Source organism: Rhodofomes roseus (genome assembly GCF_022264815.1).
Source record: "Rhodofomes roseus strain CIRM-BRFM 1785 chromosome Unknown C8Q71scaffold_49, whole genome shotgun sequence".
NCBI classification, from domain to species: Eukaryota; Fungi; Basidiomycota; class Agaricomycetes; order Polyporales; family Fomitopsidaceae; genus Rhodofomes; species Rhodofomes roseus.
Window position 1 is genome coordinate 19,882 of NW_025953005.1, and position 21,367 is coordinate 41,248.

The window sequence follows — 21,367 nt, forward strand, 5'->3', positions numbered from 1 at the left end:
TATATGTAACAGACGCGCTTGTCACGCAGCACCACGTGCATATTGTCACGCGCTGGCCACAGACGCGTCGCAGTAAGTACCGCACACCTACATCGCTCAAACCATGTCTGAAACTTTGTTCTCGCCCGCCTCTTGACGTCGCTCATGGGCCCGAGCGCTGGGCATGATCATCCTAACCTCAGCGATGATCTGCATACTACGCCGCCGGTACGGCTCATAGTCCTGTCGACATGATCGTGTCCGGCGAAATTGGTTCATGGCTTACAGCTTCACCCACGTTCTGTAGGCCATGTCTAAGATACAACCACGTCGATACTCACTGCGTTAGACACAGGATCATGACCTCGGCGAGGCCAGCCACATGCACAACCAGTTACAGGACACAACCAAGGAATTGACCATGCGGTGCTTGCCGTCGGCCATCGTCTCCTCGGGGTCGAGGCAGAGCCCGTTGTCGGCGGTGACTAGCTGGTACGGCGGTCACGGTACACATACAGAGATGTTTGAAGGGATTTTATTCGCCGTTGAACGAGCGATAAACGACCTAGTAGTCATCCCGTCTCCCAGCTACGTCCCCTACTGCTTCTTCTTGCCGAACAGCTTGCTCAGCACACCCTTCGATTTACCCTGTTCCTTGTTGTATGCCGCCGCGTTCTTTTTGAGCGCCTTTTGCGACGAGTGGTCTATCTTCCGCATCCTGCGATTCCAGGCGATCCACGCCTTCTCGTACTCGTCGAACGTCTTGAAGTGTTCGCGCTGTGGCTGGTCGAGCGGGCCACGGGCGACCAATCCAGGTTCGAAATACTCCCGTTCGAGGAGGTCGACGGAGTCGAAGTCCTCGCGTGCCTCCAGGTAGAGGTCAGCATCGCTGCGGGCCGCTAGGTATTCCCGTGCGAAGTGGTCGAGGATCTGGAGATCGCGCTCCGACAGAGCTTGCTCGCCATCGCTGCGAGCACTAGTCCGAGGGCGAGCGTTAGAACAAGCTCGAGTCAGGGCTTAAGGACGACCTACGCGAACATGTAGTCATCGACAGGACGTGCCACCCCAACAGAAGCTACCGCGACGAGGGCAAGAGGGAGGAAGCTGGACAAACGCATCTGAGCAAGTACGGTGGGGAATATGGGGACAGAAAAAGGATGGAGGTCGGATGAGGATGGACTGGGTGGTCGTCGAAGGGTCGTACTCGTTAGATTGGACGTAAGAAATCAAGCAAGGCTACCGGTGGAAGACTTCGGTCAACATCAACATCGGCAAGAGCGCACGCTATGATACTCACCAACCAGTGCACTCGCTGTCAATGAGCTCCGAAGAAGAAGACAAATCTGGGGAGCCAGTGCGCGTCGTCTCCCCTTTTATGCACGCCTGTGCGGTCGACCCCACGGATACCGGATGATGAGGTAACCCGCTGAAACGTCCATGTTTTCGGAATGTCTGAGTCCGCTCTTGGGGCACTGTTCGATCGGGGTCAGTGCGGGAAGGGGCATCAGTAACGTACGCATCACTGACACTGGCAGTCCTGAGGGCGCTAGCAAATACTTATCAGGTCCTTCTACACCACGGTAACGCTTCGTCTAATCTTCGCTTTCCAGTCAAATTTGCTTCACCGAGATCCCTCGTCTACTAATCCGCTGCGTGGCCAAGCCTTGACATCGCTCTTTCATCTCCGAGTCGCACCCCTCTGCTAAGCTCCTACGGATATTTATTGGTGATGCGACTTGGGTGCGACGCTGTACCTTCCACATACAATCAGTGGCACAGCTGTACAGCCGATCGAGCTACTAAATCCGGATTGGCACGATCGCGATGGCGGTAGTAGTGTCAAAGAGCAGTACTAATACTAGTAATAGTGCACCGCTTTGCGGTCAATGCGGTGCGGAAGCGCTCAGGTGAACTGATCGGCCGGCTACACACGGAGCTCCGAGAAGAAATCCGGCAGTACATACTAAAAACCTTCCTCCGCATGCAAGTACTTACTGTATTTACGGAGCGTGCTCACCATACATTGCTATACATTGCTGGATTTGCGGACATACTGCATATTCTCGAAGTGTCTCGTATGCAGATGATCTACAGCATGTCCTCGCCCCTGGGGCCTGGACCCGGACATGCCGCTTCCTCGTGTTCTATATCAGGGCATACCAAGGCCAGTATTTATTATCTCCTTGCGTTTCTGCACAGTACTTACATGCTACGGACATCATGATTCTTACCTCCTCCTTTCAATGTTTGCGCCCCGACCAATTGCAATGCCCCCGGTGATACTAAGTACTGTAGTGCTGCACCGTCGCATACTAATTCCGGCACGGATCGGAGTCCTGTATTCCGCGAAAGGAGCACAGAGTCAACTTTGACCTTACTCTGCGAGTCATGTAGTACAAGATACCGAAAGACAACACTATCGTCACGATCGCCACCCCGGCGAGGCCAGCCGCATGCGCACTGACCATTACAGTACGTACTCAAGGATTATTTCTGACTTGTCCGTCGATCGTAGGCCGCCGCGTCACACCACAAGAGATCCTCGGAGAAAATTCAGTCGCCGTCTAACAAACGATGAACGGCCTAATAGTCATTCCGCCTTCCAGCTATGTTTCCCACTACTGCTTCTTCTTGCTGAACAGCTTGCTTAGCACACCCTGTGATCCACCCTGCTGCTCCAATTCGCTGTCGACCGCCGCCTTTATTTTCATCCTCGCGTGGCCCATCCTGCGGTTCCACTCACGCCACGGTGACGTCTTATCATGCCCGCCGACCGTCTTGTAGTGTCCGCGCTGTGGCTGGTAGAGGGGGCTGGCACGAGCGACCAGTTCGGACTCGACATACTCCCGTTCGAGGAGGTCGACGGGATCGAAGTCCTCGCGTGCCTCCAGATAGAGGTCAGCGTCGCTGCGGGCCGCTAGATACTCCCGCGCGAAGTGGTCGAGGATCTTGAGATCGCGCTCCGACAGAGCTTGCTCGCCATCGTTGCGAGCACTACAGTTCGAAGGGACCGAGCGTTACGACAAGCTCAAGCCAGGAGCCTAAGGGACACTTACAAGAACATGTAATCATCAACAGGACGGGCCACCGCAACGGAAGCTGCCGCAACGAGGGCAAGAGGGAGGAAGCTGGAGAAACGCATCTTGATCGAGTACGGTGTATGGTGTTAAATCTAGGGACGGGAAAGAATCGGAGAAGGACTCGGTGGTCGTCGACGGATCGTACGAGCCGTTAGACTGGACGTAAGAAATCAAGCAGGGCTACGGTGGAGGACTTCGGTCAGCATCAACGTCGGCGAGAACACACGCTGTGATACTCACCAACCGGTGCACTCGCTGTCAATGAGCTTTGAAGCAGAAGACAAAGCTAGAGAGCCAATGCGGGTCATCTTTCCTTATATACAAAGCGGATGATGAGGTACCACCTGGGTGCCACGCTGAAACGTTCATGTTCACGGACATTCCGGGCTTCTCTTGGAGCGCTGTTCGATGGGGCGCTGGCGAGAAGCCTTGGGCCCGGTCAGTGACCCACGCATCAGTCAGGCCGCTGTGGGCGGATAACACATACTGACCAGGTCCCTCAACGCCATAACGCTTCGCTTCCAGTCAAATTTGCTCCACCGAGATCCCCGGGCCATCCTCCTCGCACTCCTTTGCAAGGTTCCTACGTCCATTGTCGAGGGCGCTCTTACACGTTCAACGTGGCACAGCCGCGCTGCTAAACCAAGAGATGCACGTTCGCGAGGCCGAAAGTCTGAGTGTCAGAGAGTGATCGGCGTTCGCTTTGTAGTACCCAGTCTAAGCCTGAGAGTCGCCCAGAGCAGAAGCGCTGATGTGAACTTATCGCCATGGGCCGGGCATGCGATCATCAATATCAAACAGTCTGCATCCCGCTCCACACGGAGAACTCGGAGAGATGGTACCCCTTTCCTCCGCATGCAAGTCCGTGTGGCTCGGATATATTCACGCTTGGTGAAGATTTGTGTAGTCTCTGTCGACGTCTAGTCGCAGGCTACATCCTAGTGTACGGATCTCAGTCACAGATCAAATCTTATACAATTGCTGCAAATGTCACATACTAGTAGCATCGCAAGCGACTCCGAGTGTTCTGAGTGGTGCAGGCCTTGAGAAGTAGCAAGTCGACGCCGCTGTACATATACCCGAGAGCGCACTCATCGGCATCATTCATCGTTCCACGGTGAGCATGCTCCGTACAGAGCGTATCATTGGCCGAAAAGGCTGACCTGGGAACCTCCAACAAACAGTGCTTATGAGACTATACGGTATACCTATGCGATAGCATTGCGTTGCGTACCTCGAGTCCCGTCAACATTACACCTCGTCAACACAGTTGGCTCGGACCCATACGTGAGCAGAGCTAGCGTCAGAGGTTCGAGAGTACGATATCAATGCCAGGCACGTACCGTTTAATCTTCATAAGTTGTAGGCGAGTACACGTCTACATCGCATCACTCAATAGCGAAGTCAAGGGCGAGAAGCACTTCCTGCAAGGGATATCATCACAGTCTACGGAGTGGGAAATGACCTAATAGAGATCCCACATCTCCACTACACCCCTCTTTCCCTTCTTCCCGAGTAGCTTTCCAACAAACCCGACTTTCTTCTTGAGTGCGCCGTTCTTGGACGACGATCCAGCCTTCTTCGCTTGCTCCTTGTTATGCGACGTAACCGCCTGGTTGACGTTCTTCTGCACCGCGTTGCCCAACTTCCTGTTCTTGGCGTTCCATGTGCGCATCGCACTATCCCACTCTTCCGCCGTCCTGTAGTCCTGCCGCTGAGGCTGGGCACTAGTCCCATGCTTGTCGACTGCCTTCTGCGTCGCGTGGGCCAGCTTCCCCATCCGAGCGTTCCATGCACGCATCGCACTGTCCCACTCTTCCCAAGTTTTGTAGCTCTCCCGCTTGGGCTGGTCGAGGGCCCCGCGCGCGACCAGCTCAGGCTCGAAGTACTCCCGTTGCGGGAGATCTGCGACGCCGGAATCATCGCGAGCGAACAGGTAGAGGTCAGGGTCGCTACGGCCCGGCAGCGGCAAATACTCGCGCATGAAGAGATTGAGGACCCGGAGGTCGCGCGCCGACAACCCGGCATCGCTGCGTGCACTGAAGTGTGAGCGGTGCGGTCAGCCACCAGTTTGGAAAGATGTAAGTATGACATACGTGTACACGTAGTCATCAACAGGACGTCCGACCGCAACGGAAGCAGCGGCCACGACGATGGCGAGAGGGAGGTGGCTTGAGAGACGCATACTGAGCAAACGAGTCGATAGTCTGGGGAGATGAAGTGGGTGAAGCAGGTGAAGCAGGTGATCGTAGAGGGATCGTAGCCGTTAGACTGGACGTGGAATAATCAAGCAAGGCTAACGGTTCATAAGAGAGCGGTACCGTCAACATTGATACGAGCGGGAGCAGATGCTGGGATACTCACCAACCAGTGCACTCGCTGTCGGTGAGCCTTGAAGAAGAATACAAAGCTGGAGAGCCAGTGGGTCGGTGTCTGCGTATATATACCTATTGGTCGTAGACGGCCGGCGATTTTTGAACAGCGAGTATGGTGCTCCATGGCACACTGAGGTATCTACCGTCGGACTGCCCAACCTCCGGGTAAGCGCTCCGTTACGGCAAGATACATCATGACATACCATCGTTCACCAGAGGAGATAATTCGGAGTCATCAGCCGCTGCGGTAGCACAACGACCATTCCGCGCAGCACCCAACTCCCTCTCTGACTACGTGACTGTGTCTCGCCGCGCTGACCCTCCGCACTCGGCGTCGAGAATTTGCGGCATACTTTGGGAGTGTAACCCAGCCGTCCTGTTCAACGACTACTCAGCTCTGACCGTGATCACAAGCACGGGGCTGTGAGCAATCGGCGCTGCGTCTTGCGATGTTGAGTCTGTAATCGCTGATGTTGATGGAAGCTTCACCTGGCAGTGCAGTCCTTCGTGTCGTGGCGTGGTGAACGATGGCCACTGTTACCGACGGCGATTCGCTGTTTGGGGAACACAAGTCAGCGGTCGGCGACTTGCTCCAGCTCAGAAGAATTATTCAGAGCACATACGGGGCGTAGCAAACTGTCCGAAGCGGGTCTGGTGCTCTCTCATTGCACCAGCCAAGCCCATGTGCACCGATCTGTGGCGCATGGATGATGGATGGTTTTTTTGTGCGTCGCCGCGACCGCCACTACTTTTGATCGGCGGCCTAATGTCTGCGCAGTCCCTACATGGAGGAGGCCCAGATTCGCGACGGACATTGGGACTTACCTTGTCATCAGTGCATACCCCGTCATTGTGAAGGTCCTACCCTACGATCGCCCAGCAAGACCACCTGAGTCAGCGAGGACGAGACGCAGCTGTTAATATCCAAGCATCCCGAGGCACCTAGTACGGATTTCCATCTGCTCAACAGTGATGATGGTACTGATACATACTTGAGTGATGCGAGCTCCCTGTGCCGGCAAGTGCGAGAGGCCGTTCTTGATGTCCGTCTGTCCTCCAAATTAGGGCACGGCGCTGAGGAGTCCGCCTCCAACCTAGCGGGCTGCGTAGAGGAGTACGACGCTGTGCTTGCAATGACTGTGAGCTAGATCCGCTTTCCCTACTCGAGCTGCGTTCGAGTCACGAAGAGAGTTGCTGAGGGACAAACAGGTTGCGCAGCGAGACAACGTCGAAGTTCTATTGAGAGGTCAAGCTTCCAGACACGTTTCGGCCCATTTCGTACGCGCTTGTCACAACGCACGTGAGATGTGTCACGCAATGGCCATACGGGCGGCGCGTGTTAGCACCTTCGAAGTTCAGTGGACCGACGCAGCGTTCAACAATTCCAACCTGGGTGTCATCTGCACGCATATATACAGCACTACGACCCATAACATACCGTCATCACCAACGCAACTCCGGGGACAGACCCCCAGGCATCCACTCCCCCGCGCTGTCCTCCTCGTCCAGGAGCTCAGGACGGCTGTAGCCAAACGCGGACATCGAGCGTGTCATGAGAGGCGGCGGGAGCTCGTCCTCGGGCGTAACCTGGCCGCCCCACATGCTGAGAGTACGTTCAGGCAGGGGCGGTAGGGCGATCTTCAGTCCTGCGAGTCTCGTCGCGAGGTTGGTAGCTCCCTTCGTGTTCCCAGCGGGTGCGCGGGCATCCTCATTCGAAACGTGCGGGAAAGGATGGACGCTTGAGCCCGAGTGTAGAGAGGGCGAGGCGTCCGGCGACACAGCGAGGCACTGGCTGAGCCTGCGCCCGACCTCGAAGAGCTTGGTCGGAGCGACCCTCGTGACAGACGCGATCTTGCCAGCCCCTCTCGCCAGCTCGCGGGGGCGGAGCGCACGCCCGCGCAGACCCAGCGTCGGCGAGACGCTCCCCTCGGGGCACTCGCTCAGCGTGCGCTCGAGCGGGGACGGGATCGGGAGGTCCGGGGGCAGACTGACGACGCGTTTCTTGGGTGCTTGCTTCCGATGAGGGGGGGACGTGAGCTGCGGTGCGCCCACGCCCAGAGTTGTGCTGTCCGGCATGGCCTCGGGCGAGTGCGGGAGGGCGGTCGGCTCCCGCATCGGGGGCTTCGGACCCCCGCCCGCGTCTGCCTTCGCCTCGGGTGAATCGCCAGGGCGCGCGGTGTCGCGGCGGTCGATTCGAGGCGGGGCGAGTCGCGTGGGCAGGCTGAACACGCGATACGTGGGCGTGCGTCGTCCATGCGGGTGGGCGCGTGCGTGCCAAGGGAGCCGCCTGAGGCTGCCGGGCGACAGAGGTATATGCACCTCGTTCGGCGAGAGGAGCGGCGGGCGTTCGTGCAAACCCGGAGCGAGCGCGAGCGGGGGCCAGACGAGGGGCGGAGGCGCGCCGCGGAAGCGGGCGGTGGGAGGCGGGCTGGGGGGCTCGACGGCGACGTCGGGGACGTCATCAGGGATGATGGTTTGGTCGCTCGCGGAGGAGAGGGGCGGCTCGAAGTCTGCTTCCTCGGAGGCGGAGTCGGACTCGAGGGGTGGGTAGCCGTCAGGAACCAGGCCGTACTGCTTGTGGATGGCGAAGACCTGGGAGCTATACTGTGGAGGGTGTCAGGCAGAGTTGTCGTGGCAGGGTCAGTGGCTGGGACGCACCCAGTCGGCGAGCAAGCGTTTGGCCGCGGGAGTGTCCCATTTGAGGCCGTCCAGGTCTGCAGCCTCGAACTTGACGGTTTCGAAGGACCGCTCGAGAAGGAGACGTTGCTCCTACTCTCGACATAATCAGCAGCTCTTCTTGGCCAGGCGCGTCAGGGCTTGCGCACCTCTGTCATCTTCAAATCCTCCAGATCCTCAAGGTTCTGCTCCTCCTCCTCCCGCTTCAAGGCCGCTAGCCGCTGAATGGCACGCTGCCCGAGATCCCTCACAGGCGCAGACGGGTACGCCCTCTGCGAGCTTCTGAGAGTCGGGGTGGGTGGCTCGACGTTACGGCCCGCGACGAGCGAGAACATCGGGTGTAGGTGCACAGCCATGTCGAGGTGAGAATGGAAGTAGCAAAGCGACGCGAAAGCCTGCCAGCAGGTAGACAAGACGAGCCGAAGGAGTGTCAGAGCTAGAAAGGCAAAGAGGACGCCGACTTGTTCCAGACAAGTGAGAATGAAGAGGAGAGAGTAGTCTCTGCAAAGTACACTAGGCGTCGCTCCTGGAAGGCGAATTGCGAACGGAGCCGGCGGGCAGAACGGGAAGGGTGGGCGAGTGAGCGGCTAGGGACAGTTCATGATACTCGGGTGGGTGTCGAATGCATCCAAGGAGACGTGACCATTGCTCGCCAGGCGGCGACGGCGAGCAGAGACAACAGACTCGGCGCTGGCTCTGAGGACGGACGTGGACCGTGCACGCGAGTGATCGCCGCCACATCGCCCAGCCACCCTCCTAAATATGGCAACGTGGCACAATTTCTCATCGACGACATCTCAATCGCCAAGTACAAGCCGGTAATTGTCGGGGACGACGTCGGCGGACTGCAGTCAGTACGCTGGCGGTTATGCAAGAAGTGAGAATCACACGAGATAAGTTATGCAGTGAAGGATCATATCCACTGTCGCCGCGTTCATACGAGCTCGTAACGCACAGCAATTCGCAAGGTACTTGGCATGCACTCAGCTGTACACGGTTCACTAATTGGATCCATTTAGTGAGTGGCATATAAGCAGAGTTGTACGACGTTGATGCTCCTACCTTGGTTCTGAGTCGCTCTTCGTAGCTCACTGATATACCGAACGCACTAGCCGGTGAGTGTCCAGTATGTGCTCCTGACAATGCTGGTACTGACCATGTTCATTGAAGGTCATATCACCGATAGTCTTGCTCTATCAGGAGACAGGCCACGGGTGAGTTCCACTGGATTTCCTGTGCGGTGCATGGCTGAGAGGCGGCCGGAATAGATCGGGGACCGGACTCGGAGCTGCGCTGACAGAGGTCTTATCTCACTACGTGAAACTTGGATAGACAACGGCCCTTGGTGTCAAGAAAGCATGAGGCAGAAAGTACGGCCCAGGACAACGTCACCTCGGGCTTCAAGTACTGCCTATCACCTGTACGGATTGTGCACGTCCTCGGGCACTACAGAGACTTGAATACGGCGATTGTCGAGGAAAGAATGCGCAAGTAAGTACTCCTTGTCCCCGTGCTCTCCTCGCTCCTCTCCCTCCTAAGCTCGGGTGCCAAATACCTCCGTCTCGGCGTCTTCCCGAGGCAATCACTAGGCCTACAGGTCTCACACCGTCTCAGGTCTGTTATAGGCGAGCGGGATTGTCAATATGATTGTGGAGTCGGCTGATATTTTGAGTGTGAAACAAGCCGACGCGCTCAGCCGCCAGCAAGCTCGCTGTCCGAGGGCATCGAGCGGGCATCCATCGTCAACTTGCTAAATGGCGTGCCACTCGGTATACAGCTAGTGTCTCTTATGCACGGCTACGAACTATAGAAACAGATATCTGGTAAGCCTTCGTATATGACACCATACCCCATACACTGTACAGCACAGCGCATCAGCCTGAACACGAAGAGCGCCAGAGCGTTTCAAACGACCGCTGGACGACGATCATCACATGGCCGGTGTTCTACCGCTGCACTGCCAGCGCTTCAGCGCTTCCGTCTACCACAAAGCCGTCGTAGATTGATCACGCCAAGATCACCCTTACTCCCGCCCTCGCGATCATAGCTTTTCGAATTGGTCGCGGCGGTTCCCTTTGTATCGCGTTCAAGTACCCCGTCGAAGTCGGAGTGAAATGCATTGTCGACTGTCTCCATACTAACGGCAACTGCGGAGGAAATGCGGGACCCAGCAGGACCCAGCTGTACATGCGCGGAAAAAGATCTGAGTTCCCTGGCTGGGGTAGTGCCGCAGCGCGACCTAGAGGACCTGGTACGTATATTCATCGGCACGGCGGTGATCCTACTGATGCGTATGTTCAAGTTGATGCTGCTCGGGCGGCCTGCTCCGCTAGCGACCCGAGGGACGCTCGGCCCCGAGGGCTTGGGCATCTCAGCGCTGAGTGAGCAACGTACCTCACCATCCGGTATCCGCGGCGACGACCGCACCAGCGTGTATAAAAGCACAGACGGCCTGCAGTAGTCCCCCAGCTTTGTCTTCTCCTTCAGAGCTCATTGACAGCGAGTGCACTGGTTGGTGAGTGCCGTAGCATGTCCTCCTGCTAATGTCGATGCTGATGAGTCTTCACTCGGTAGCCTTGCTCGATTTCTTACGTCCAGTCTACTTAACGGCCGCGATCCTTCTACGACCTTCCCCATCCAACCACCAGCTCTCCCATTCCTCCAGAATCCCACCGTACTCGCTCAAGATGCGTTTCTCCAACTTCCTGCCTCTTGCCATCGTCGCCGCCGCGTCCGTTGCGGTAGCGCGTCCCGTTGATGATTACATGTTCGCGTACGTCGCTTGCATTCCCATCCCTCTGATTGACATTGTAACCTAATGCTCGTCCCTTCTGCACAACAGTGCTCGCAGCAACAGCGAAGTCGCTCTGTCGGAGCGCGACCTCCAGATCATCAGCCACTTCGCGCGGGAGTACCTCGCGGCCCGCAGCGACGCAGACCTTTACCTGTCGGCGCGCTCAGACTTCGAAGACGGCGACCTCTTCGAGCGGGAGTACCTCGAGCCCGGGCTGGTCGCCCGGGGCCCGCTTGACCAGCCCCAGCGCGAACACTACAGGACATTCGACGAGTACGAGAAGGCGTTCCTCGAGTGGAACGCGCGGATGCGCAAGATGGACCACGCGGGCAAGAAGATCCTGAACAAGAACGAGGCGGCGTACAACAAGCACCAGGGTGGATCGTCGAAGAGTGGAGGGTTGAGCAAGCTATTTGGGAAGAAGAAGGCGTAGAGTACGCTATACGGTACTAGCTGGAAGGCGGAATGACTGCAAGGTCGTTCGCCCCTTGGACTGCGAATGGATATCCGTTTTCGGGATGTCTTCGGATGTATCAGCAAGGCCTACGCATGTACACTGTGCAGGCTAGAAATGATCCTTGAGTAAGAATCCAGACAAATAGGCTGACGACGGGAGCGCTATTCAATCGTGCGCGTGATCGGCGACACATGGACCAGCTCCTGGTGCTAAATACGGTGTGTAATTAGCCTGACAAGAAGCAGCTCCTCCGATGGCGACATCCGCTCCCCGTGGATCCGACCAAGGACTTTCTGGGCCTTGCACTCGAACAGCACGTTGTCGCAACTTTCTTACGAGCATAGGAATGCATTAGAATGCATTACATTGTATTTAGATGCCGAAAGCATTAGATTCAACTCCAAACGATTGCAATGCCATTAGGGCAGTTCAGAGTAGCCGCAGAGAAAACGAAAACGAAAGTGAAAGCGAAAGTGTTCGTCACGTGCAGGGTACAGCGCTGTGACGGGACGTGACGGGACGTGTACCGGCGCCTCACAGTCTCGCCGTTGCGGCGCATTTTTGATTGCAAACACATATTGTTCGCCCAGGTCGGGTTAGGGTACGAGCTATATCCTCCATGACGGTCCATGCCCACACTAGTTACAGCCATTTCCATATCGCTAGACCCCTCCGTTTCGAATCGCGTATAGTCGGACTTCCAACGGGTCCTCAATTTCGGACTTACCGTTTTTCTGATGATGACAAAATACCCAAAACGAGGCATAAATCGCATAATAATCGCTGCAAGCGAGTGGCAAAGGGTTCGGCGCGCCACTCGGAAAGCATATTACTAAGTGATAAGGGGATTAACTATGGGTCCACCTACTTAGGTAATGTTGATATTAAACTGTACAGTACCCTCCATAGTGCCGCCGTCATTAAGCAATACATAGAGATGGCCAAAAAAGGGGTCCAGCCTATATAATTATTATGGCCCAACACAGAAGCTGTCATATTCTTGCGATATTTCTTATTTTATGCTGGCGAACACCGCCGAAAGCGCTCGAGCCTCGCGCCGTACAGGCTTGCCGACGTTCCTGCACGGTTTGATTACATAATGTCACACAACCGCTTTGGAACGTACACGTGATAAGCACTTTCACTTTCACTTTCGTTTTCGTTTTCTCTGCGGCTACTCTGAACTGCCCTATTGCAATCCCGGCAGGTTACATGATAATAACATTGTAATGTCGGAGTATGTACATAGCAATTACATTGTAATGGATGGGTTTTGAAAGCGTCAGCCGTCATTGGTATCCATTGAAATGCCACAATGTGATTGGAATAACCGAGTGGCGAAAGTAATAAGAAGAAGGGCCTGGCAATGGGCAGTCAACGAAGCAATGGTCGGGTACAAGTTCCTATGTTGGTGTGGTCATTGATTTGTTTGCTAACTTATATTGATTCTCACTGTCTGTTACTGACGGCCTTACCTTGTTACTGTTACACTTACCCCACGATCGAATGGGCCCACGAGTCATTGGAATGGGCGTCTGTGAAATGAAATGGTCAGAAAAGGATTCGAACTCAAGACTGCGATAGATCTTACCTATGATCATAGTTACTACGGGCATACCACTGGCCTATACTGGCATACCTACTGTTAACGTCGGCAATATAAGACATCACCTTTTTGGCCTAGACTCTTATATGATAACAATAGACTCACTTCAACTCATACTATAATAGCTCAGTTACCGGACTGTGGTAATATAGACTGACGTTTACGAGGCGGTCCACTGCAAATCTACGATGCATACAGACGGCGAGAAAGTCTACACAGTATACAATGAGAAACACGACAATGAAATCAGGCTTGAGCCTATGAGCCTATGAAGGCGGTGCCACCGCTCGCGATCGCGTACGCCGACCAGCAGGAGCAGCCGGGGGTGGGAGTTCCTTCTCCTTCTCCTTCTCCTTCTCCTTCTCCTTCCCTTTCGCTGCAGCCTTCTTCGGCGCGCGCCTCTGGCTTTTCTGTGCTATTTCTGCAGGAGGAGCCAGTTCAGGCACTGCCTGAGTGGCTGCGGCCGCAGCCTCACCGGCAATCGCCTCGTCCGACTGCGACGTTACCTGTCTCGCTATCATCATGTTGCCGAGCGCGGTGGCAAGTGGATCGTCGGTGTGGATGGGGGTGGTCCCACGAGCAGGCGCGCGGACAGCAGTAGTAGAGGAGGAAGCCGCGCGAACGCCGATAGCTGTCGGCGTCTCTGCTGCTTCGCTCGGTGTGGCAGATGGTGCCTGCTGCTGAGACACCGCCTGTGGTACGCTGTTAGTCGGTCGAGACGCGGAGCGCGAAGACGAGATGCTGGGTAAGAGAACGTCGTTGCTTGGGCCAGCAGCGCTCGGCTCCAGGTCGTCGATGCCCAGCTCCGACACGTCGAGCTCAGGCTCTTCGCCGTCGGACCCGTAGACGACGCTCTCCTCATTGATGGCTAGTAATGCTTGTGAGAAAGAGTCGATCTCCAGCGCACGCGGGACGTTGCCTGCTGATGCAATGGCCTGCACTGGCTGGACTACCCCGAACACGTGTTCGAGGTAGAACGTGACGACCTTCGCCTTGGCCTCCGGGTCCATGCAAATGAGGAACTTCTTGTACAGATCGAAGGCTTCGTGGTAGTTTATTTTCGAAGGCTCGCCCACTTCAGTGAAAGCGACATCTGGCGAACACAGATAGCGGGCCTGGTGCATGGTAATCAATGCATGAACCACGACAGCCGTTTTTTGAAACTCACCAGCACAGCGGAGAACGCGATGAGACCGTCAGTAGGCTTAGTGATGCCCAGCGCTTTCCCCATCGCCGGTTTACCAGAGCACGCACCACCGTCGCGTACAAGAGACTGTTTTCCGAACAATATAACCTTCGCAATCTAATCACCGTTAGCACACAGGGAAGCGCGTAGAGCTGAACACAAACGTACTTTTGTGATGTACAGGCTGCGGAATATATGATGCATCTTAATTTTTTTGTCTTCCTTTGGAAACAAGATGGGCACAAAATCGCCATATTCCTCAGTTTTCCCTGGCGTGCGGATCAAGCGTTGTAGCTCAGCATCCGTGCTGCGATCGTAGGACCCCTTGCGCATGAATCGCGCCTCGGGCATATCGAAGATGGCGTTCGTAGAGTTGACTACATTGTTGATTGCGTTCGAGCGTACTTGCTGCATAGCGGCTTTGAACTGAAATCAAGGTTCAGCGGCTAGTGAATATTTGTGAAAATTTTCACTCACTCCCGCGATAGCAGTCGCAGACGCATGCCCAATCCACGGATGAGATTCAGAGGGGATGGCGGCAAAGAGCTCTGCTGCTCTCGCCTTCTGCATTGAGTCAGCATTGTCGTACCGAGCACGCGACTGGGGGTCGATGTCGGGACAGCTGCTGAACTTGAAGGCATCGGCGTGAAGCCACGGTGAGACAAATAGCGCGTATACTCGTGCTGCCACGGCAATCTTGTCTTCGAGCACAGGGTCGTCAGTTGTCTTGGACTTTCGGATGCGCTTTCCTTGGCCTCGTAACTGGGATTTGAGGCTAGCAATCTCGATCTTCGCGTCGCGCAGCTGGAGTCGCAGCACCTCGTGTTCGGTTTGATATAGGGCGAGTGTCTAGTATGAAGCTTGAGACAGGTTGTATCATGCATTGCGGGCGTTGTACTCACCTTCTTGTAGTCCTCAATGGTCGCGCCTGCCCCAGGCACAGGCGGTATCGGTCGCAAGTCTTCTAAATCGTCCTCATCGCCACTAACATTCATGTCGAAGTTTTCCTCATTGCCGGCCATCGACGACGGGGCACGAGAGACCGGGCGCGATGCTGAAGGCTGGCGGGCTTGGGGAACTTGCATCGCCATGTCGGTGAACCGGCGGAAGCTCCAAGTCGACGCTAATGAGCTCACATTTCGAGTTCATATACAGCAGAGGCACGACATTTACTTACCTAAAGTTGTGCGTCGCGACTGAGGCTGTCCAATGTGAGAACATGAATTTGACTTACAATGAGCGCAGTCGCAGCGTGTACACCGCATTGCAACTGATGAGGAGAATTTGAGCATTCAGAAAAGCACTGTACGTACGTTCGCAGCCGTGAAACGCGGCAGCATCGGAGTCATGCGCTCCTTTGACTAAGGATGGTCCGTAGAAGGAATCGGCACTGCTTGCATTGGTACGAAGTCTTGCGCGTGCCGGCGGAACGAAGTCGATTTTGGCCTTGTGGCTTGGTGGCCGAGAACAGCCTGGGTTTGAATGAGCTCAGAGTTCTTTGTCAGTGTGGTGGACACGTTCAATGGGCTTCGCCGCAGTGACGTAAAGACACCTGTCTCCCGTCTTCGAGGGCCTTCGAGGGTAGTACACACGAAGGCACGTTGCCAGCTATCGGGGCAGACTTGCGATTACTCGATGTGGTTGCCGCCACACTTGGAATCACCGCGCGGCCATGCTGAATGTTTGCTGGTAGTCCTTCGCCTCCTTTGTAGCTTGTGCATGGGTGGCAGCGATGGTGGTAGGAGCGGCAGCCTGGTTACGCGGTATCCACTGCTTGTGTTCGCGCAACCCAATAAGATCCATCTGATCCCAAAGACACGTGTTAGACGCGAAAAGTGTTCGGGAATAGGCGACTTACGAGATCTATGCATTGCATGCGTGAGCTCGCGACGGTCGCCCACTGAACGGCATACCGACATCCAGAGGGCCGCTTGTTACAGTCATTAACCCACCGGTGGGTCAGTATCGTCTGATGGGCCACCTTCCCAATTCGGCGACGCCACACCGCATTAGGCAACTGACGCTCCACGAGGCTCCACGCAATCTGGCCGCGCGCGCGCAGTCGGACGACCTCGGTCCATCGCAGACACACGGACCTCGCGATTATAGGACGTTGATACAGTGCGAAGTAGCATACAATATATACAGAATAAAAATACATTCTATTCAGATTCATCCACGTCCGAACTCGAAGACTGGTTGTCAGAAGGAGTCAGCCTGAGTGGCATGATCGAAAGTGCATCCCAGAGGATTCTGTTCTGCTCGTCCCTCCCTGATACATCTCCCAACGACGACTGCATCTGTTTCAGCTCGTTATCACCAACCCTTTCTGCTTTCTCAATCGTCCGGGGGAAGTAGTCAGGCGTGGTTTCCTTTCTGAGAGCGCGCGGTGCACGCGGCGGCTTTGTTCCATCGATCGCGCGATCCTGGCGGTCCTCCTCGTACTTTTCCTTGTTCTGTGCGTTCACGACTCTGCGCTCCTCCTTCTTCTGCTTCCGCCACTCGTTACGCCTTGCCACAGCTGCACGGACAGCCATGTGCCTTGTCTTATCCAACTCGCCTTGCTCTTGTTCCGCTGCCTCTAGTTCCTGCGCGTTCAGATAGCCTGGGTTTGTGTAGACACGGCCGGATCGGCCTTGCGCCTGTTCTTTCCGCAGGTATGCAACCTTATGGGACTTTGTCTTCTTCTTTGTCTTCTCATTGAGTCGTGTTTGCAGACCGATTTGCTGCTCGTTCTGAATGACAAGCTGTGCCCGCTGCGCTATGATCGACTGGCCCTGCTCCTTGATTGTGTCTTTCGCCGCTGCCTTCGACTTCCCCATATCCCTCACCATCTCGACAAGCTCCTCCTTCGACATCTGCTCCTGATTAAATGGAGGTGAGTTCCGAGTGAAGTCTGGGGCGGGTATTGGGTTCGCCGTGATGGGTGGCATGATTGGAGTGTCTATGTTCACAGATGCGCGGAGCGGGATAGAGTTGACAAGGGGTTCGACGCGCCGAGCAATTGCTGCGTCACGTTTACGAGGAGTGAACGTGGAGGGAGAGAGGAGGAGTGATGTTGGCGACACGATTGTTGTGGCAGCAGTGCGTGCGGCATCTGGAGGAGGACTTGGAGTGTGTGGGCTGGCTGGGCAATTGCGGAGGGTGTGGATGAGGGTAAGGATGGTGACGGTCTCAACCACGGGCGAGGGCTGTCGTTGCGGGAACGTACTCTCGGTAGACGTCTCTGCAGCGGGAGCAAGAGCACGAGGCGGGATTGCACCCGCGAGAACTGTTGCGCGCGAAGTGAAATCGTTTGGTGTGGTAGGCTGCGCAATGCCTGATACCTCGAATGCCTTCAAGTTGTTCTGCTTTGTGAAGACACTGTTCCACACCTCCGCGACGGCCCGCAGCATTTCCGAGGCACCGATTCCACTGTGATGCTCCTGAACCTTCAGGGGCCATAGGCGCTTGATCTGCGCGTAGTGGACCATGTCTAGGCCTTGGAGGCGATCTGTTGATTCTGGAGGGTAACCGACAACGTGAAGGTTGTGTTGGCTCGCATACTGGCACAGTTCAGGGGAGATGTGGGTCGCATGGCTGTCGATGTGGAGGACACGAGTGTGTCCGCTAGCCTTCTCGCGTGTATACTGCTCAAACCACACGACCCAATCGTATGCAAGGCCCGAATCCATCCATCCAGATGCGGAGTGGCCCATTCTGTTCACAGAGCATCATTAGTTTAACTTTCTGACAATGTATCATAACGTACAGAGCCTGAAGTGGGTTCTCTGCTGCCCAATCGGCCCGGAATCGCTCGCCCTTGAAGATAACAAATGGTGGAACAGATGTCCCGTCTGCGCAGATTGTTCCGAGTGCCGAAGTGAGCACCCTATCTCCGCTTTGGCTGACATGCTGCCGCTTCACTCCCTTCCTCCCAACAACGCGCTCGGACGTCTGTACGGCATCCTGCAAACCTGTCTCATCAGCTGCATAGATGTCCTTGACACGGACATCATGCGCCTGGTAGAGCTCCTCTACGGTCCTGAAATGTCCCCCCAGGATTGATTCCGTGAGTGCACCGGCATGAGCAGTGCTGTATGACGAGCCTATCGTGGTCTGGATGCGATCGTGATGGCGGTTTTTGAACCTTGATATCCAACATTTACCGACAGTTACTGGTGGACAGCCTGCTAGACGTGGACGAGCAGCAAGGACATTGTTCACCATCTCCGTGATCTTCCGATTAGTCGGAGGACGAGCGCGGTCGGACGAACCCTCGATCCAACGAAGAACCTGTTCTTCCTCCTCGGCATCCAACTTCTGATCTTCCACCGCCCTATCCCTTCTAGAATGGCCTCCATTTACTCGGCGGCGCAGTGTTTCACGGGCTATACCAGCCTGCTTCGCAACGTACCGAAGACTGTGAGGTCGTGATGGTGTATGGTTTGCTCTTGGCGAGTTGTAGGCATGTGCGGCATTATCAAGTGTGTTATAGCGTCGCTGAGCTGTCTCGTGTAGCCGAGAATACTGAGGAACAGCAATGTTGACCATAGCTGCATGTCCGCGAGGCAGACATAAAGGTGAGAGTCAATAGTCGCGCCGAGCGCCTGTGCTGTTGTACCCTTGGGCGGGGTGACAACCGGAGTGCTACTGCTCTGTAAGGCCTACTTTACTGTCTCATAGTGAGGCCGATGTTTAGATATGATTTTCTCTGGAATAAAGTACCCAATAAACTCCATACATCCGTTGAGCTGAGGTCCAGTCGAACAGTGCATCCTGCACGCGCGCGGCCAGATTGCGTGGAGCCTCGTGGAGCGTCAGTTGCCTAATGCGGTGTGGCGTCGCCGAATTGGGAAGGTGGCCCATCAGACGATACTGACCCACCGGTGGGTTAATGACTGTATACTGAACGCGGAGTGACTCACTGGTGCGGCAAGTCCTCGCATCCGAGGCCTGCAACACCGAGCGCTTGAAGGTGCTTGACAGTCGTGCTCGCTGTTTGCCAGTGGAGAAGGTCACGGTCAGTGGGGCATCCTCCAGCATCGTGACGACGGAATCGGCTTAGTACGTGGACTATGGGCCGACATACTCGAAGACGAAGGACTTGAAGGCCTTCAAACAACCAGTCCGGACGTTCAACTCGGCTGTCCGGTACTCGTTCAGGATTGTGGGAATGCAGGTGAAGGGACCACAAGTCTCGGCCACGATGGCGGTGGCGACCGTACTGCAGACACGGCTCTGACGTTCTTGCACACGCAAGTTCGTGAGGAGCACTTGCAGGACATCTTGAGGACCCAAACTCTTCGCAATATAACCGAAGGAGTTGACGGCTGCACGCCGAATGCCCTTCTTGTGTGCCTTGACATCAGGAAAACCCTGATTTACTGAAACAGTCTTCAGCTAACATATTTGCACGCCGGCCAGCATATGTGACCATTGGTGATCTTCTCACTACACCAGTGACTGGCTCTGACTATCAATGGCCAACTGAAGTAACGCAAAGTGCCAGTTGCATACACTAATGTAGACTCTATATCAGCTCGGTCAAGTCATTCAACAGCAAGGCAAAGACTCCTGCGGCGTCCAAGACTGCAGCTGGATCATCGAAGGATGCAGCGAACGCAGAGAGTGGACCGTCACGTCCGTCGCGATCGAAGTCCGGCGCGAAGAAGGCCCAGGAGCAAACTTCCAGCAGCGAGCGTGAGGTCGATGAACTCGGCAATGAGTGGTAAGTCAGTCAGTGTCCAGTGGTTTCTTTGTATCTCACTGCGAGAGGTACATCACCAAGATGTCGTAGTTGTCCTGTCGCATCAAGGCCGTGAACATCATCAACTTTGTCTGTTTCGCGTGGCAGGAGCAGTAGAATCGGCCCATTTCCAAGGCAAGTGTTTCTATGCCCATACCACCTCTATCTACACTTACTCATACGACAATCCTGCAGCTACTATATCTATCATCCTCTGTACTACTACACATCAGACGTGCGTGCCTGCTACGTATCCCACTCCCCCTCTACTACTATTTGCCTGTCTCAGCCGTGGTCGTCATCCCGGCGCCGTCTGACCTCGAGTCTATGCCTATCTGTATCTCTCGTGGACAACATACTTAATCTAACGTGTAGTAGTAGGTACATTCTGAAGAACAAATGTGTCATGCGTCATATGAAGTATGTGTAGGACAGACATATGCTACCATAGGGTTTGATACGCGTACTTGGAGGCAGAGTTGTTCAGTAGGAATCTCTGCGCAAGATCTAATACGGTATTGGTGTTCCAGTCCTCCGGTATACTATCAGGTTTAGTACCATCATTAGACCTAGGAAAGCAAGGCACTAGCTGACAAGATTGGCGTATAATGGAAATGGGTATGATATCGCTGGGGGGCAGACCATTTGCGCGCAACGGGGGCTTGCTTACAGCGTACATCATATGGTAAGGATCCGCCTGAGCCGGTAATTTTGCATACCATTCAACGTACGCAAGGGCCCCTTGCTTCGTCCACTCCAATGGGGTCTGCAAGGTACGCTGCGTACGAGGGTCCTTCATCTCCGGTGGCAACTTGAACACCACCTTCACTCGGCCAATGCGAGTGCCTGGAAGGTGAACAACGGTGAGCGCACTCTGTATGTCAGGCCACAGGTTTACACACCTTGTAGCCCAGTTGCTTCAGCGTCTTCCCCTCGAAGTACGACAACAGTGTCGAACCGCGCTGGCTGAGTTTCTGTGAGCGGCCTAGCTTTCACTCCATCCGTCTCCTGCTTGTCGTCTGTCAAGGACTCAGGCGCGAACTTGAAGCCATGGAATATGTCCACATGCGTGAGTGGCATGTTGTTGACAGCGGTCTGGAGCTGAGAGGAGGTGAGAGCGCGTCCTTCCTTGAGCTCCCAAATGTACTGAGCGAGGGAATGTATGAATCCGGGAGCATCATGTTTGTTGACAACGGCGTGAAGAGACTGGCTAGGAGAGGTAGGGTGCTTGGGTAATTTGATACGAGCATTGTGTCTTGGGGCAGGTATGTTGACGTCTTCTTCGACCACTTCATCCTCAGATACATCACCGTTCCGTACGAGCTGACGGCGAATGGATGCGCCGAGGACTACCATCTTCTCGCGACGCTCCAGCCAGCGCACCATTTGGGGGCGAGCCTCGCGATGGTTGGACGCTCTCCACGCGCTCTTCGCAAAGTCGATGTGCAGGCGTTCAAACGCCTCGGTGTTGTAGTTGTCCGTGGTC

The 21,367-nt window shown here is 55.3% G+C and overlaps 7 protein-coding genes across 7 annotated transcripts; 2 read left to right on the forward strand and 5 right to left on the reverse strand.

Annotated features, from left to right (window-relative positions):
• Positions 1 to 95: 95 nt before the first annotated feature.
• On the forward strand, positions 96 to 1,328 carry C8Q71DRAFT_792801 (uncharacterized protein). The gene is made up of 4 exons (XM_047925431.1): positions 96 to 207; positions 268 to 282; positions 329 to 1,215; positions 1,277 to 1,328. The coding sequence occupies exons 1-3, from the start codon at positions 145 to 147 to the stop codon at positions 854 to 856; spliced, it is 606 nt and encodes a 201-aa protein (XP_047772360.1). The 5' UTR covers positions 96 to 144; the 3' UTR covers positions 857 to 1,215; positions 1,277 to 1,328.
• Positions 1,329 to 2,597: 1,269 nt separating this feature from the next.
• On the reverse strand, positions 2,598 to 3,121 carry C8Q71DRAFT_728492 (uncharacterized protein; the record flags this gene model as incomplete). The annotated part of the gene is made up of 2 exons (XM_047921958.1): positions 2,598 to 2,973; positions 3,036 to 3,121. The coding sequence occupies 2 exons, from the start codon at positions 3,119 to 3,121 to the stop codon at positions 2,598 to 2,600; spliced, it is 462 nt and encodes a 153-aa protein (XP_047772361.1).
• Positions 3,122 to 4,524: 1,403 nt separating this feature from the next.
• Positions 4,525 to 5,244, reverse strand: C8Q71DRAFT_863770 (uncharacterized protein; the record flags this gene model as incomplete). Its single annotated transcript, XM_047928227.1, has 2 exons — positions 4,525 to 5,098; positions 5,156 to 5,244. 2 exons carry the CDS (start codon positions 5,242 to 5,244, stop codon positions 4,525 to 4,527), a joined length of 663 nt encoding a protein of 220 aa, XP_047772362.1.
• Positions 5,245 to 6,877: 1,633 nt separating this feature from the next.
• C8Q71DRAFT_863771 (uncharacterized protein) lies at positions 6,878 to 8,466 on the reverse strand (the record flags this gene model as incomplete). The annotated part of the gene is made up of 3 exons (XM_047928228.1): positions 6,878 to 8,038; positions 8,093 to 8,203; positions 8,260 to 8,466. 3 exons carry the CDS (start codon positions 8,464 to 8,466, stop codon positions 6,878 to 6,880), a joined length of 1,479 nt encoding a protein of 492 aa, XP_047772363.1.
• Positions 8,467 to 10,572: 2,106 nt separating this feature from the next.
• On the forward strand, positions 10,573 to 11,711 carry C8Q71DRAFT_851962 (uncharacterized protein). The gene is made up of 3 exons (XM_047926778.1): positions 10,573 to 10,625; positions 10,685 to 10,883; positions 10,953 to 11,711. Exons 2-3 carry the CDS (start codon positions 10,798 to 10,800, stop codon positions 11,335 to 11,337), a joined length of 471 nt encoding a protein of 156 aa, XP_047772364.1. The 5' UTR covers positions 10,573 to 10,625; positions 10,685 to 10,797; the 3' UTR covers positions 11,338 to 11,711.
• Positions 11,712 to 13,233: 1,522 nt separating this feature from the next.
• C8Q71DRAFT_863773 (uncharacterized protein) lies at positions 13,234 to 15,244 on the reverse strand (the record flags this gene model as incomplete). Its single annotated transcript, XM_047928229.1, has 5 exons — positions 13,234 to 14,082; positions 14,136 to 14,270; positions 14,322 to 14,579; positions 14,631 to 15,002; positions 15,056 to 15,244. 5 exons carry the CDS (start codon positions 15,242 to 15,244, stop codon positions 13,234 to 13,236), a joined length of 1,803 nt encoding a protein of 600 aa, XP_047772365.1.
• A 2,334-nt stretch (positions 15,245 to 17,578) lies between these two features.
• On the reverse strand, positions 17,579 to 17,737 carry C8Q71DRAFT_691194 (uncharacterized protein; the record flags this gene model as incomplete). The annotated part of the gene is made up of 1 exon (XM_047919862.1): positions 17,579 to 17,737. A coding segment is annotated over one exon (159 nt), but the record flags the coding sequence as incomplete, so codon positions are not given.
• Positions 17,738 to 21,367: the final 3,630 nt, after the last annotated feature.

Coding starts and splice junctions, on each gene's coding strand:
- C8Q71DRAFT_792801 (XM_047925431.1), top strand. CDS start 145: ATGGGCCCGAGCGCTGGGCATGATCATCCTAACCTCAGCGATGATCTG.
- C8Q71DRAFT_851962 (XM_047926778.1), top strand. CDS start 10,798: ATGCGTTTCTCCAACTTCCTGCCTCTTGCCATCGTCGCCGCCGCGTCC. Junction 10,884..10,952: donor GTTGATGATTACATGTTCGC/GTACGTCGCTTG, acceptor TCTGCACAACAG/TGCTCGCAGCAACAGCGAAG.